Raw genomic sequence first — 17,198 nt, forward strand, 5'->3', positions numbered from 1 at the left:
TAATCCATGTCCATATTTCATTTATTGGACTTCATGTTTTGGCTTGTATTATTGAATAGTAAATGGCTTAACTGAATAATGATTGTGTACAAGAATCACATTTTGAGCTTGTGTAGATCTCAAAATTTATCATCATCTGCCCCTTGCTACCAAAAATTCCAAGATCAAAACATAAATCATTGTATACGTTTCTCATGCTATGAATCATATGTTCCAAGAGCAAAATGCTTTCAGGATCAGGGTAAATACAAGACCGTTTTGCTAATGATTTAATATCACAATCTGTAGAAATCAGACCTGAAAGTTCAAGTTAATTAAAACTGTACACAATGCATATTACATGAATCATAGCAAAAGACAAAAGCCTATTAATGTTTAACAATCAAGCCACAATTTACTTCCTGTATACTTGTTAGCAACCATATTCCTGAGCACATTCAGGAAGATCCTATGTTCTTGTCAGCAACTATAATTTATACCTACAGCATAATCAGACATACAAGAAAGCCAAAACACAACCAAAACAACATTGCAAGGCTTATCACAACTATAATTTGTCTCTATTCCTCCCAACACAGGTACCTAGCTCATGGCAAATTGCATTTCTTTCTTTCTCCAGCATAGACCTTCCATTCGTAGTACTACATTGTACCAACAAAGGCATAACCAAGGGCACTTCATCTTCAACAGATCTAGCCACTTGATATGTATGAACTTTAGTTAAGGTGTTACTTCAGGTAGTGAAGAGATGAGAGCAGACAGACCAATAAAATGAGGCCTACGTCAAACCCAGTAATACTTCAGATCACTAACACCTGTCCCACCAAGTTAAAGCAGATATATTACACATATATGAGTTGTTTGAAGAATCAGCACCAGCAATATAAATGAGAAACCCAAAAAAAGGCTTCAAAATTTACCTTATGAACCTATGGGATAGAAAAGGGTCATTATATATAAGCTGCAGCAATTCATTTACTTGAAGACATGGCTTCCTCAATGCTCCTAATCACAACACTAAGGCTACCACCACTTTCCAAAGCTTTAACTGCAGCTCGGTGTGCATGTTTATGCCACTTGAGCAGATTGTAAGATTGAAGAACTGACCATCTTGCTTGATTTGACATCTAATCAAGGTAATGATTGTCAGAGGACAAAAATGAGTATGATATCAATGGCAGACCATCCAACCAAGTAAAAGTTTAGAGAGATACCTCAGCTACAGATAATGGCGGTTGCAGCAGAATACAGATACCCATAAAGAGATTTTCATCATTTTCTCCACCCTCTGCCTCACCATAAACAAGTGCTTCAGCAGCAATGCCTGCAAAAAGCACCATGCAGTACCTAACCATTGTATCATCCCAAAAATCAGTAATCACTTGCAATGAGGAAACAAAGCAACAATTTCAGTTGCATTGATGTTGCTTAATGACATGCTAAGTTGCATCCATTTCTAGTACCCATCACGATGCAGGTATCAAAGTTTGGAGTGAAAATAGGGTGCCAGATAATTATATCTGTGTGATTGAATAACTTCTAAAGAGTGGAAAGGCTTAGAAGGAAAGTTTGGGATTATCATATTCATGTACAAGTATAAGTTTACATCATTAAAAATATTTCATGCTTTCTGGAAGATGCTTTAATAATTAAAAATGAAAGCATGAAGCCAGTTTCAATGTTCGCACAGAAGCTTTTTTGTTTTTTTTTTTTTTTAATATAAGCAATGTTCACACAGAAGCTAAAAGTAAAATCAATTTAAAAGTATATTTAAACCAGCTTGATTAGGGAAAATAGATTCTGCCAATACAGCTAAGATAGCCAGTATTGGGTAAAAATAACCCTATTCTAAGTTCTTTGCATTCAACTGTATGCGGATTAACACTTAGGCCCCCTTTGTATCAGCCTAAAACATTGTCCAACATTTACCGCCATTTGGAGTCGCTGAAAAACTTATTCAAACCAAAATCATTTTCCATTGATCATAAAAAAATAAAAACCCTATATGAGGCTGTAAACGTTTTACATCCTTTAGAAATGTAGAACATTTTAGAAAAACATTTTCAATCTCAAGAGAATAGGGAGCCAGTAGTGAACCGCAAGAAAACCCCCAATGTTGCCACCACCAAGACAGCCAAGAAAGCCATCAATGCCTCTCATTGCATTGACACCAGGATCAATGCCGCTCATCAAGTTGCACTGGTGCTAGTGTCGGTCTAATTTTTCCTTTACACCCTCATAAAAAATTTAAGAAGTTGATAGTAGTTTATATATATACATATATATATATATGTAAGTTTAGTTGATAGTTTTTATTAATTGTTTTAGCTTTTTTTCACTCCTATTTTGATTCTGCTTACTAGTGTAATTTCATTAACATCAACCCCATTTTAAGAGTTATTGGATATTGTCAATGTTTTATGGCTAATGTATTTGTTATTACTTATTAGATATGGTCAACATGTGTGTCTTGTAAAAAAATAATTTTGTAGGTCGATTTTAGTTGTTCTGTATTAATATTTTTAGGTGGTGAAATGTTTTAGTTGTTCTGTAAAAAATATTGTGATTTTATGTACAAGCCAAATGCTAGAAATGTTTATAGAGTATTTTCAATAACATAACCAAATACCAGAAAAGAAGCAGTTCTATTCATTTTACACTGAAACAAAGCCTTGATTCAATTACACAAGCAACCTTTCCCGCCCTTCGTTTCATACCAACCTGTCAAAAGCAGTGCCATCAAGTCGTCCGTTAGCAAGATCATTGGCCATTTTCTCATCCCAAAACTGAGTTCCCGCCTATAAAATCATACTTCATATGAGCCCTCCTTGCCATAGAAAGAATGCTAAATAGCTAATTTTATGCAGACACAAGGCCACAAATTATTAAATTAAAGAATTCATTAGAATATACACTATACATGTGAAATATATGCATTAATTACACACAAACGCATACACAACAAAATGAAAAAGAATAAGATATTATGATCTCAACAGAAGAAACAAGAAGCTAAACACAATTAACAAAGCCCATTAAATCTAATTGTTCACAACATAATTATCAAAGTAAAACTGCACCAGTTGCATGATATTACCCACAACCATAATGTATTGATATATATTCAATTGCTTATTGACATAATTCAATCGCTTAACCTGTAATCCCCCCCTTCCCCCCAGTACGCCAAAAAATAGTATGAAACAATTACATTGTGCAGGAAAAACATGGAATGTCATAGTGTGATTACTTAAAATTGTGAGATAAAAACAACCACAGCCTACCTCTGTTATCATCAAACAAGAGACTTACAGTCAATTCCAACACCCCCCCCCCCCCCCCCCGCCCAACCCCCCACCCCCCTCTTTTTCCAACAAAAACGACATTGGCTGATTACGTTATGCATAAACAACTAAGCATGCTTTAAAGCATTGCATAATAGCAAACAGAACCATTTTAAAATGTCGTATCAAGCACAAAAGAGAACAAATTACCTGCCCTTGAATGCCCATTTGCATTGCAACAATTGGGTCTAGAATCACCCCACGAATTGGGCAACCCATAAGGTAAGCTGAAAAGAAAAAATAATTAAGTAATTTGGTATTGCTAGAAGAAAAAACATACGCAGTCTGAAGCTTAAGTAATTTGGTATTGCTAAAAGAAAAAATAATTACTATCAACTTTGAAGCACCAACCACCAGTTAAGACTAGGATTTACCTGTCAGGAGATGCCCTGCTTCATGAACCAAGATCCTGCGCCTATTTGGAGGCCAATAACTTGATATTTGAGCTAAACAGCAGCCACCAAGGAAGACAGAGTCCATGAATGCTAGCCCCAATATTGCTGCAAGGTTAGGCCTGACATCAATCCCTTTAGAAAGAAGAAAAGATACCCCACCAAGAAAAGCAATCAGAACAGCACTGGAGCTTCCTGAAACGCCCCACTTCTTTGGCGAAAGTTTAGTCACTGGAAAAGAAAATGGGAGGAAAGAATATCAAGACACATTTGAGGAAGGCTACATGTAAAATTATGAGAATTATGCACTTCACAGAAGCGAAGAGCTTTAAAAACATTGATAACTTCAACACAGCATGGCCGGCCAGAGAAGACAACACTCACCTTCTAAACCAGTTGAAGATTTCAACACAGTCGGTGTAACATTTCTTGGACCCTCCAAAACTGCACAGGATGAAAATATAGAAAAGAAATTGAGGTAAGCCATTTAAAATGTCAAAAAAATTAGTGCCTCCATGACCACTCATAGAATGGCATCAGAATTGTCATTTTGTAACCAGGAGCAAACTTAATGTGATAACATAATCCTCTTTTTTGTACGTACACATAATTACTGAATCACCACACAATTGAACACACGAGAACCACTTGCAAACTGACACGACTTTAAATTTTATGAACGTATCGATAAAGACATGACCAAGAGAGCATTAATTTCCACAACTTGTACAATCCTTTGGAAACTCTGCCAACATATTGGGGAAAGACAATTAGTCAACCCTTTGAACACTAGCCTTTTCCTACAGAGAACTGTTTCCTAATAGCTCATAAGTATCACATAGCATCAACAAAGTTGGTATTCAAAAATCTGAAACCATAAACACTTACAAGAAAAGCATTTTCAACAAATTTTCAACACTTTACATAAATTCACAACTGTACTACCATGATATGAATTGGGTACCAAAACTTTCATAACATACTAGACAAACTAACTTTGCTACCATGTTATGGACAGATTGCCAAAATTTTACAGCATATTACACAAATTTGCAACTGTACTCATGTTATCAAATCAGTACCAAGACTTTCAAGCCATATATACCCAATTTCAAAACTTTTCTACCGTGTTATCCAATGGGTACCAAAATGTTCACAACATAGTAAACAAATTCACAACTTCGCTACCTTGTTATGAAAAGGTTACCGAAATTTCATAGCATAATACACACATCCATAACTGTACTACCATGTTATCAAATCAGTACCAAACTTTCATGCCATATTTACACAAATTCAAAACTAGTATACCATGTTATCAAATGGGTACCAAAAATTTTCACGATATATTAAACATATTCACAACTTTGCTACCATCTTATCAAATGAGTACCACAATTTCATGTCATATTTACATGAATTCATAACTTTGCTGCTTTTCCTCTTATATAAGTACAATAACCTTTGAAGCCTATGGCGTCCACTCAATGATGATTGCTATTACAATCATGCCAAGGGCCCTAGACACCAACTGATTTATTTTTTTTGTGTAAGCAGTATTTGACCCCAACCCTCTATTCGATGATAAAAAACTCAACTAGTTAAGCTAACCCAACACAAATTCATAACATTGCAACCATGTTATCAAATGACTACCAAACCAAAGTTTTCACAATATATTCAACAAATTCATAACTTCCCTACCGTCTTCTCAAATTAGTACCAAAATTTTCATAAAACATACCAAAAAAAAAAATCATTTTGCACCAATTTTTCAACAAACTCCATAACCATAGCTAAAACAAAAAACAAAAAACAAAAAAAAAAAAAAAAAAAAAAAACAGAATTTTGAAACAAATTATACCAATATTTCTGCATTTGCCAAAGTTGGACAAGAAGCCCCTATCCTTGAGGAACCCATAAGCGCTACACACAAGCTTCATATCATCAGCATTGAGACACGTGTCAAGAACCTCCCAGTCCCTCTCGTACCCAACCACCAGGCCCAACTCGGCGAGCCGGGACCGAGTCGACTCGAGCGAGGCAGACCCATTGACGGTCTCAACTGGGTCGTCAATGGATTTCAAGAAGCTGAGTGCCCCAGCAAGGTCCTTGCGCTTCACTGCCTCCTCGTACTCCCTCCATTCCCGAAGAGCTGCTCTCGTTTTTCTGGTTCTTCTTGTGTTACGTGGGGTTGTTTGGAAGGAAAGAAAAGAGAGGTTTGGAGAGAGAAAGTGTGGGAAAATGATGGGGTTTGGAGAAGGAGTGAGATTGATGAGAGCCATCAGAGATTGTAAAGGGAAAAGCTAAGGTTATTTATTATATCATATGGTTTCAAATTAAATATTTCTTACGAAAAAATAAAATAAATCTTACATCCCTTAGAATAATTTTTTTTTTTTTTTTTTTTTTTTGAAGTATCAAAAAATTTACCTTTTTTTAAATTAAAAAACGATAGTTTCCTACAAGTTGGTTTTTTTTTTTTTTTTTTTTTTAAAGATTCCTAAGTTGAATTTATATGTTTTATAGATAACTAAAATCCAACCATAATATGGTTCTTTTGTCAATATAACCATGTGATTAAATTTAATTAATGTTTAATAAATTAATTAGGTTTAAATCCTCAATTTTTTGGTAGGTTATAATTAACTCGATTAGTAACATTTCTTATGTCAAACAAAAAATTTGATATTCAATACATCCGATATATAATATTTCTTTAAAGAGTATATATATAATTTAATATGTCAAAGCTTCTCTAAAAAACATCTACATACATATATCATAATAAATGTCTAATTCTTGAATATATAATTCAATATAAAAATACAATCGTAAAAAATGGCCAATTAATAATTATTATAATTCCCCCTCAAAAAAATTATTATTATAATTATCCAATTTCTTATCAAAGCAAAAAGATAAAATAGAAAGGAAAAAAAGTCATATTATGTTAAATTTTTATCGACTAGTTAAAAAAAACAATCCGAATATAGATAAAAGTACTTTCTAACGATAATCAAATTCAAATTTATAGTTCATTAATTAATACAGTAATATGGTTTATCAGGGAACTTAAGATACAACAAGTACAACTATAGTTATTAACTCAAAAAAAATTATTACAACCATAGTTACCAAAATGAGAATCATATTGCTAATTGAAATTTTATTTGCTGGTATTGTATCATGTAAAATGCAAGTTTATGTATATGTAGATATTTATGTTTATGTTTACAAATGTTTGTTAGATTCTTTAAAATTATGAAGCAATTAAATGTAAGTTGATAGTTTTATGTTGTGTACCAAATAATTTCTTTTAACATGTATTCTACCTTCAATAAATCCATTTTGTGCTTTGTCCAACTGGAAATTATACTTCACTTTGCCACATCACTTACACTAGTGTATAACCCTGTACATATGCGCAATACAATTAAAAACAATTAAAATTACACACACACACACACATATATATATAAATATATATATATATATATATATATAACTTTTTTGAGTAAAAAAAATCAACAGCATTTGAAGCCTTAAAGAAATATTGTACTGATGAAGATGTTGAATAAGAGTTTCAAGTTTTGAGGATTTAATTGTTCAATCTTAAGAAGGTTTCTTATATATTCTTCCATAATTAAAAATTATAAAAAATAAATAAATAAAAACCTCACATTTCTTTAAAAGGAAAATCACTTAAAAGGGCCTTTGTTGTAGGAGCTGAATTAGGGTAGTCATGTTTCAAACAAAACAAAAACAATTAGAGGTCTATGTAAATAATGTTTCAATAATACCAAAATTCAAAGTTTTTTAAAACTTTTTAAATAAAAAATAAAAAAACTAACTTTTTTTTTTAAAGCTCCTTTTTTCATCCCAAAGAAGCTATATTATTTTAAAAATTGAATTTGACTATAGTCCCATTTCTACGGGATGATAATCATAGGTCTTGCTATATGAGGATTTGGTTTTTGGATTATCATTCATTTGTGTTTGCTACACATATCAAAATACTTCATTATTGGCCTCAGCGTTAATTTTATAGATTGATTTGGAAGAATATAAACAATTTTATTTTTCAATCCTTTTCTATTTTTTAAACAATGTTCCATACATTATAGTCCTTAATGTAAACACTTACTAAATTCATCTTTTTTCTTTAAAAAAAAAAAAAAAAAAAAAAAAAAAAAAAAAAAAAAAAACAGCAACCATTACATTTATAAACTAATGCAAATGTTAGAACAAACGATTATTCAACTTAAACTCTTAAGAAAATTTAAGATTTTATAGGTAACACCAAACTATAAAACTATCAAATTGCATTAAATTATTTGTTAGCTTGAATGAATCTAACAAATAATTTTTAAAGATAAACATAAACATGTGCTTATACATAAACTTGTATTTGAACATACTCTAGTAAAATCAGTCCTTCACATAAGGGCGCTATGCATATGGTTCCTAGATCTAATCTAAGTGGTGACTGCATTTTTCACCCTCCACCCGATCCACTTGACCGTGGCATAATTCCCAATAGAATAAGAACCGTCATGGGCACTTGCACCCACAACGGTGACTCCACTAGTGATCGAAAAGTTTGACTCCAATGCGTTCCATTTCCTAAATCTAACAAAAGTCTTTCTAATATGGTTTTGCACAGGATTTAACTTGGTTCATTGTCCCTTTTTACCATGGTTGAAGGTGAATGGGAAAGTGGAGGCTCCATTCAGGCCAAAACTTTTCGAAGTTCATCCCACCAACTCACAGTCTATACCATTGCCTATGAAGGGATTTGAGTACATTAAAGGTTTGTCCACCAATCCATATGGGGTCAATTTAGGCCTTAGGTTGGAGCATGGCCCATCAAGTTGTGAGTGACCTACTGATTTGTCCCTTTAGCTTTAAGTAACTTACCCACATTTAAAGAGATCCTAGATCCTATCAAAAGAGCATACAATTTTTATATCTCTTGTTTGTTCAATTTTTATATCTTGTCTCCTATAAACTCATTTCCCAGCTTCATATTTAGCATCATTTGTGGCATAATTATTTATCAAACATTAGCTCTTCTAACTACAATTGCAATTTATTGGGAAACTTAATATGTCCATCTTAAGATATTTGGAACTATATGTCAAAGTAGCAAGACATCAGTGCCATTCGTGCACAACATATTCTATTCATCATTCCATAAAATAACATGAGTGACTCCAATATAATTTGAAACTGGATCCATTTGTAATGGTTATTGTTTGGTAATTTTGAGTTGGGGGAGTCATTGAGCAAACATTAGCAGGCACAACAGTTAGACCCAAATCAAAATCATGTTAGGACTCATTAATAGCTGACCAGGTGATTCCACATGTCAACCTCACAGCTAATGTATGTTAGGCAAACTTGAGAAAATACAGATAAATTTTTGAACTAAGTTATACATTGAAGTCTAAGGTCTTCCCTGAGAAAATAGCATCTTTTGGAGCCTAATCTTCATGTTCATTCATTCAACCTACCCCCTAGCCCTCACATGCTAATTAACTCATTGATAAAAATTGTTTTTATGGCCTTAAATATCTCTATGATTGTGATGATGAACATTGTTGGAGGTAATAGAGTCTAGAATTCAACGTTTTAAAGGAGAATCATACGGATCCACTGCATCTTCATAAATTTCTTAGAAATTTTTCTTACGAAATTATGTTATTGTTGAATGTTTGAAATTGCCTCAAATTTCTAATTAGATTTGATTTGGGTTTCCTTGGCATGGAAGGAAATGATTTTTTTCTTTGTGTGGAAGACAAGGATTCTCCTTGATACAGAAGAAAAAATGTTCTCTTGTTGAAGAAGTAATTAGGTATTCCTTGTCCCTCAAAAAATAGAATTGAAGCTTTATAAATAGATATTGTTGCAAAGGGTTTGGAGGCTTTTGTCCAAGGGTCCTCCCACATGGGGAGATGACAAGACTTCTAGAAAAACATGAATGAGTTTCTTCGAAGAGTAATTTGGTAGATTATTTTTGGGGTTGAAAGATTACCCTTTTATGTATTGAAAGTTTGTTTGTTTTGTGAGTGCGAGAGAGTTATTGGGTTCATCGAGGCTTTGATATTGTGAGTTCGAGTGTGTGAAGTTTGTGAGAGGTTTTGTTTATGTTAGTGAGGTTCTTGAGTTTTTGTGTGAGTTGTGAGTGTTATTTGGTTTGATTAAGTGTGATCATAATCCATATCGTTGATAGTGGATATTGGTTGGCATTGCCTATGGATGTAGGCATAGAGTTGGCTTAATAGTGGCAGCTATACGTTATACTGACAGTATTCAAATGAACACCTTGACATTGAAAAATAAATAAATTTATAAATATATTAATTTTTAATTTTGAATTTTGAATTTTGAATTTTTTTTGTCTATCATAAATAAAAAATGAATACCCTAAAAAGAAAATGAACATCCTAAATTTTTTTTTTAGTTGGTTGATTTAGGTAATTAAGCTGAACAAAATTAAAATTTGGCATCCCTTAACAGTATCCTTGACCCGTTTAAACAAAAAGAAAAGCCAACAATAAATTTTATTTATCTAAAATCTAGAAAAAAAAAAAAAAAAAAAAAAAAAAAAAAAAAAAAAAAAAGGAGCAAGTCCAATAACAAAAATTATTAGTTTGCTTATCTTAAATCTTAGGGGGAAAAAAGTCCAACAAAAAACTTACCACTTAAAAGTTTAAAAGTTAAATAACAATTTTGAGAGAGAGATTTAAAAGATAAAGGCATGTGGTTGGCACTCTAGAAATGTTATGCTAGTTAATAAATAAAATAGTAAAGGCAATTGTACAAGTGCTAAAGTACTATTCAATAGATTGCATCAACCATAACAACATGTTCCTGACTTATTTGGCTCCAAAGAATCAAACTTGAATGACAAGTGCTATAATTTCCAGAACATGGAAAAAAAAGTATGGGGTAGCAAATATAATCTTGATCAAACAATTGTATCCAAAAAGTGTTATTGATTGGAAGTTGGCCTCAATTGAAGTCTCCCCAACAAAAATTAATAGATTTGGACTAGTGATCATAGATTCTCCAAGGATATAAAGTTGTTTCAGGCATGAATGCAATACAAAAGCTCTGATGATTATTTACCAAAGTTGCTGGCCTTACTAAAAAAAGGCTAAATACAAATTAAAGTTCGCTCCCCACTGGTCTCTACTTTGTAGAAAAGCTGCATATGTTGTGATAGTAAGAAAGGGACATTAAGGACAACAATGAATTTAAGATTGGATTAAGTCTTTACCATCTTCCTTTTAAGCATGTTTATTGCAAGAATTGTTAACAATTAAAAAAAATAAATTGGATCAAATTACTGCATTGATATCTTCATTGTAATAGATAATTAATTCATTTTGTCACTGTGATTGACTATGAAATAATTGATACCAAGTTATTGCAACGATATATTCATTGCAGTTATGTGTTTGTCATTGCAATAGATTGTGAAATAATTAATATCAAATTATTGCAATGGTATCTTCAATGCAATAAGCTATTAATTCGAAATTTTCTTTGCAATAGATTGCAAAAACAATTAGTATCAATTTATTGCAACGATTCTTTCATTTTAAGTTATTGCAACAATTTTTCCTAATATATTAAAGTTTCTATTGCAACTGAAAATTATAAGTTATTACAACTTATTATTGCTGATGCAATAATTTAACACTTTTAAGTTACTATTGCAACAATTTTAACTTGTAGATGCGATATTTTGTCTAAAACTACTATATACATATTTTGTTGAATTAACACTTGATGTAATAGACATTTTTTGTTGTAGTCATCATTGTCCAATTTAATATGTAGTGTTATCTTCTGCAAAGATGCTCCTGTGACCAACGGTATTGGTATTGCTATTCTGATCAAGTGCATTTGGTCCAGAACAATAATTGACCACGCGATTTCAAACCCACTGGACTAAGAACCGCCGTTTGATCCCATTCATGTTAAATGCGACACCATCCTCACCGTTGAGTAGTTGTCCCGTGTAGGACCCACCACCACCGATACCATAGATTCCTTCACACAAATCAGCTATCTCTAGCTTCAAGCTCGGGTCTTGCCCATGCCTACTACCGTACCAAGCGTTCAGGAAAGGGTTCGTTGCCAGCTCAGCAATCTCATGCCCAATCACGCTCACCATGCCATCCACACCCATGTCACCGTTGGGTGACTTTAGCGGCTTAAACCCCGAGAAATAATCTGGTACGGCGAACGGGTATGCACAGACACCTGGACAAAGCTTCTGAGAGTTCCCCATCCACGCAAATGGGAGTGTGTACCCCACGACTAACGGTAATGTAAAATAGTGGAACCCATAAACTTGTCCGTAGAAATCCTGAACGACCACGTCATCAAATGTGAGCAAAAGATACAAACCGCTTCTCGCGTTCACCGGTAACAGTTTCGACTTGGCCGTTACGGCACTCTTAATCACGCGTTGAATGGCTAAGCGCGTGAGGGACTTTCCATGCGAGTAAAACCGGTCGTTCTTCTCCTGTCCTAAACGCACCGTTCTGGAAATGTTTGCGCCTGTTTTGTCCGTGTACAGCTGTACGGTGCTCCACCCTAAGACCGAAGGGTGTCGAGAATTGACGGCTGAGATTGAGTTGATGAACTCCTGAATGAACATCACTAATAATTTATTAAGTGTAGTGTTGTAGCCCTATGGTTCCCGGCAAGGCAGGCAGGCCAAACTGGAAGAGAAGCTTTGCCCTTTGTTGAACCAAAAGAGATGGTGTGAATGTTGCTGTTGCATATCATACTGATCCACTACAAGAAAAAAATGTTTATTGTAACGAAAAGAACCATTGCAATAACATTAGAGTCATTGCAATAGTTGATACAAGATGTTGCAATAAAATTTGAGGTAATAGGTTTATGCAACAAAAATTTTTATTGCAACAAATTCGAAATATTTTAATAATAACTTTGATGCAATGATATATATATATATATATATTGTTGTAATATGCAATTTACTATTTCAAATATCTTGTAAGTATAGATTATTATTTCACGAAACTTATTGTAATAGATTGCAAATAATTAAACAAAATAAATCGAATTAAATTACTGCAATGATATCTTCATTGTAATAGATAATTACTTCATTTTGTCATTGTGATTGACTATAAAATAATTGATACCAAGTTATTGCAACGATATATTCATTGCAGTTACGTGTTTGTCATTGCAATAGATTGTAAAAGAATTAATATCAAATTATTGCAATGGTAACTTCAATGCAATAAGCTATTATTTCGAAATTTTCGTTGCAATAGATTGCAAAAACAATTAGTATTAATTTATTGCAACGATTCTTTCATTTTAAGTTATTGCAACAATTTTTCCTAATATATTAAAGTTTCTATTGCAGCTGAAAATTATAAGTTATTACAACTTATTATTGTTGATGCAATAATTTAACACTTTTAAGTTACTATTGCAACAATTTTAACTTGTAGATGCGATATTTTGTCTAAAACTACTATATACATCTTTCATTGAATTAACACTTGATGTAATAGACTTTTTATGTTGTAGTCATCATTGTCCAATTTAATATGTAGTGTTATCTTCTGCAAAGATGCTCCTGTGACCAACGGTATTAGTATTGCTATTCTGATCAAGTGCATTTGGTCCAGAACAATAATTAACCATGCGATTCCAAACCCACTGGACTAAGAACCGCCGTCTGATCCCATTCATGTTAAACGCAACACCATCCTCACCGTTGAGTAGTTGTCCCGTATAGGATCCACCACCACCAGTACCATAGATTCCTTCACACAAATCAGCTATCTCTAGCTTCAAGCTCGGGTCTTGCCCATGCCCGCTACCGTACAAGCGTTCAGGAAAGGGTTCGTTGCCAGCTCAGCAATCTCATGCCCAATCACGCTCACCATGCCATCCACACCCATGTCAACGTTGGGTTACTTTAGCGACTTAAGCCCCGGGATATAATCCGGTACGGCGAACGGGTATGCACAGACACCTGGACAAAGCTTCTGAGAGTTCCCCATCCACGCAAATAGGAGCTTGTACCCCACGACTGACGATAATGTAAAATAGTAGAACCCACAAACTTGTCCATAGAAATCCTGAACGACCACGTCATCAAATGTGAGCAAAAGATACAAACCGCTTCTCGCGTTCACCGGTAACGGTTTCAACTTGGCCGTTATAGCGCTCTTAATCACGCGCTGAATGGCTAAGCGCGTGAGGGACTTTCCGTGAGAGTAAAACCGATCGTTCTTCTCCTGTCCTAAACGCACCGTTCTAGAAATGTTTGCGCCTGTTTTGTCCATGTACAGCTGTACGGTGCTCCATCACCCTGAGACCGAAGGGTGCCGAGAATTGACGGCTGAGATCGAGTTGATGAACTCCCGAATGAACATCACTAATAATTTATTAAGTGTAGTGTTGTAGCCCTATGGTTCTCGGCAAGGCAGGCAAGCTAAACTGGAAGAGGAGCTTTGCCCTTTGTTGTACCAGAAGAGATGGTGTGATGTTGCAGTTGCATATCATACTGATCCATGACAAGAAAAAAATGTTTATTGTAACGAAAAAAACCATTGCAATAACATTAGAGTCATTGCAATAGTTGATACAATATGTTGCAATAAAATTTGAGGTAATAGGTTTATGCAATAAAAATTTTTGTTACAATAAATTCCAAATATTTTAATAATAACTTTGATGCAATGATATATATATATATATATATATATATATATTGTTGTAATATGCAATTTACTATTTCAAATATCTTGTAAGTATAGATTATTATTTCACGAAACTTATTGTAATAGATTGCAAATAATTAAACAAAATAAATCGAATTAAATTACTGCAATGATATCTTCATTGTAATAGATAATTAATTCATTTTGTCACTGTGATTGACTATGAAATAATTGATACCAAGTTATTGCAACGATATATTCATTGCAGTTACGTGTTTGTCATTGCAATATATTGTAAAAGAATTAATATCAAATTATTGCAATGGTAACTTCAATGCAATAAGCTATTATTTCGAAATTTTCGTTGCAATAGATTGCAAAAACAATTAGTATCAATTTATTGCAACGATTCTTTCATTTTAAGTTATTGCAACAATTTTTCCTAATATATTAAAGTTTCTATTGCAGCTGAAAATTATAAGTTATTACAACTTATTATTGTTGATGCAATAATCTAACACTTTTAAGTTACTATTGCAACAATTTTAACTTGTAGATGCAATATTTTGTCTAAAACTACTATATACATATTTTGTTGAATTAACACTTGATTTAATAGACATTTTTTGTTGTAGTCATCATTGTCCAATTTAATATATAGTGTTATCTTCTGCAAAGATGCTCCTGTGACCAACGGTATTGGTATTGCTATTCTGATCAAGTGCATTTGGTCCAGAACAATAATTAACCACGCGATTCCAAACCCATTGGACTAAGAACCGCCGTCTGATCCCATTCATGTTAAACGTGACACCATCCTCATTGTTGAGTAGTTGTCCCGTGTAGGACCCACCGCCAACGGTACCATAGATTCCTTCACACAAATCAGCTATCTCTAGCTTCAAGCTCGGGTCTTGCCCATGCCCACTACCGTACAAGCGTTCAGGAAAGGGTTCGTTGCTAGCTCAGCAATCTCATGCCCAATCGCGCTTACCATGCCATCCACACCCATGCCACCGTTGGGTGACTTTAGTAGCTTAAGCCCCGGGATATAATCCGGTACAGCGAACGGGTATGCACAGACGCCTGGACAAAGCTTCTGAGAGTTCCCCACCCACGCAAATGGGAGCGTGTACCCCACGACTGACGGTAATGTAAAATAGTGGAACCCACAAACTTGTCCGTAGAAATCCTGAACGACCACGTCATCAAATGTGAGCAAAAGATACAAACCGCTTCTCGCATTCACCGGTAATGGTTTCGACCTGGCCGTTACGACGCTCTTAATCACGCGCTAAATGGCTAAGCGCGTGAGGGACTTTTCGTCCAAGTAAAACCGGTCATTCTTCTCCTGTCCTAAACGTACCGTTCTGGAAATGTTTGCGCCTGTTTTGTCCGTGTATAGCAGTACGGTGCTCCACCACCCTGAGACCGATGGGTGCCGAGAATTGACGGCTGAGATCGAGTTGATGAACTCCCGAATGAACATCACTAATAATTTATTAAGTGTAGTGTTGTAGCCCTATGGTTCTTGGCAAGGCAGGCAGGCCAAACTGGAAAAGGAGCTTTGCCCTTTGTTGTACCAGAAGAGATGGTGTGAATGTTGCTGTTGCATATCATAGTGATCCACTACAAGAAAAAAATGTTTATTGTAACGAAAAAAACCATTGCAATAACATTAGAGTCATTGTAATAGTTGATACAAAATGTTGTAATAAAATTTGAGGTAATAGGTTTATGCAACAAAAATTTTTGTTGCAATAAACTCCAAATATTTTAATAATAACTTTGATGCAATGATATAAATATATATATATATATATATATATATTGTTGCAATATGCAATTTACTATTTTGAATATCTTGTTAGTATAGATTTTTACTCCATGAAACTTATTGTAATAGATTGCAAATAATTAAACAAAATAAATCGGATTAAATTACTGCATTGATATCTTCATTGTAATAGATAATTAATTCATTTTGTCACTGTAATTGACTATGAAATAATTGATACCAAGTTATTGCAACAATATATTCATTGCAGTTACGTTTTTGTCATTGCAATAGATTGTAAAAGAATTAATATCAAATTATTGCGATGGTAACTTCAATGCAATAAGCTGTTAATTCGAAATTTTCGTTGCAATAGATTGCAAAAACAATTAGTATCAATTTATTGCAACGATTCTTTCACTTTAAGTTATTGTAACAATTTTTCATAATATATTAAAGTTTCTATTGCAACTGTAAATTATAAATTATTACAACTTATTATTGTTGATGCAATAATTTAACACTTTTAAGTTACTATTGCAACAATTTTAACTTTTAGATGCGATATTTTGTCTAAAACTACTATATACATATTTTGTTGAATTAACGCTTGATGTAATAGACATTTTTTGTTGTAGTCATCATTGTCCAATTTAATATGTAGTGTTATCTTTTGCAAAGATGCTCCTGTGACCAACGGTATTGGTATTGCTATTCTGATCAAGTGCATTTGGTCCAGAACAATAATTAACCACGCGATTCCAAACCCACTGAACTAAGAACCATCGTCTGATCCCATTCATGTTAAACGCGGCACCATCCTCACCGTTGAGTAGTTGTCCCGTGTAGGACCCACCACCACTGGTACCTTAGATTCCTTCACACAAATCAGCTATCTCTAGCTTCAAGCTCGGGTCTTGCCCATGCCCGCTACCGTACCAAGCGTTGAGGA

General features: G+C 33.9%; 1 protein-coding gene and 4 pseudogenes across 1 annotated transcript; all 5 read right to left on the reverse strand.

Annotated features, from left to right (window-relative positions):
• Positions 1 to 291: 291 nt before the first annotated feature.
• LOC126720545 (uncharacterized) lies at positions 292 to 6,048 on the reverse strand. Its single transcript, XM_050423066.1, has 8 exons — positions 5,601 to 6,048; positions 4,121 to 4,180; positions 3,719 to 3,967; positions 3,495 to 3,571; positions 2,722 to 2,798; positions 1,215 to 1,347; positions 921 to 1,127; positions 292 to 815 (listed from the first exon to the last, which is right to left on the reverse strand). The coding sequence occupies exons 1-7, from the start codon at positions 6,019 to 6,021 to the stop codon at positions 972 to 974; spliced, it is 1,173 nt and encodes a 390-aa protein (XP_050279023.1). The 5' UTR covers positions 6,022 to 6,048; the 3' UTR covers positions 292 to 815; positions 921 to 971.
• Positions 6,049 to 11,576: 5,528 nt separating this feature from the next.
• LOC126721336 (protein EXORDIUM-like 3) lies at positions 11,577 to 13,288 on the reverse strand (annotated as a pseudogene).
• Positions 13,289 to 13,342: 54 nt separating this feature from the next.
• LOC126721337 (protein EXORDIUM-like 3) lies at positions 13,343 to 14,181 on the reverse strand (annotated as a pseudogene).
• Positions 14,182 to 15,119: 938 nt separating this feature from the next.
• Positions 15,120 to 15,958, reverse strand: LOC126721338 (protein EXORDIUM-like 3; annotated as a pseudogene).
• Positions 15,959 to 16,899: 941 nt separating this feature from the next.
• LOC126721339 (protein EXORDIUM-like 3) overlaps positions 16,900 to 17,198 on the reverse strand; it is a 942-nt pseudogene continuing 643 nt past the window's right edge.

The sequence above is a fragment of the Quercus robur genome, chromosome 4 (assembly GCF_932294415.1).
Source record: "Quercus robur chromosome 4, dhQueRobu3.1, whole genome shotgun sequence".
In the NCBI taxonomy this organism is placed as follows: Eukaryota; Viridiplantae; Streptophyta; class Magnoliopsida; order Fagales; family Fagaceae; genus Quercus; species Quercus robur.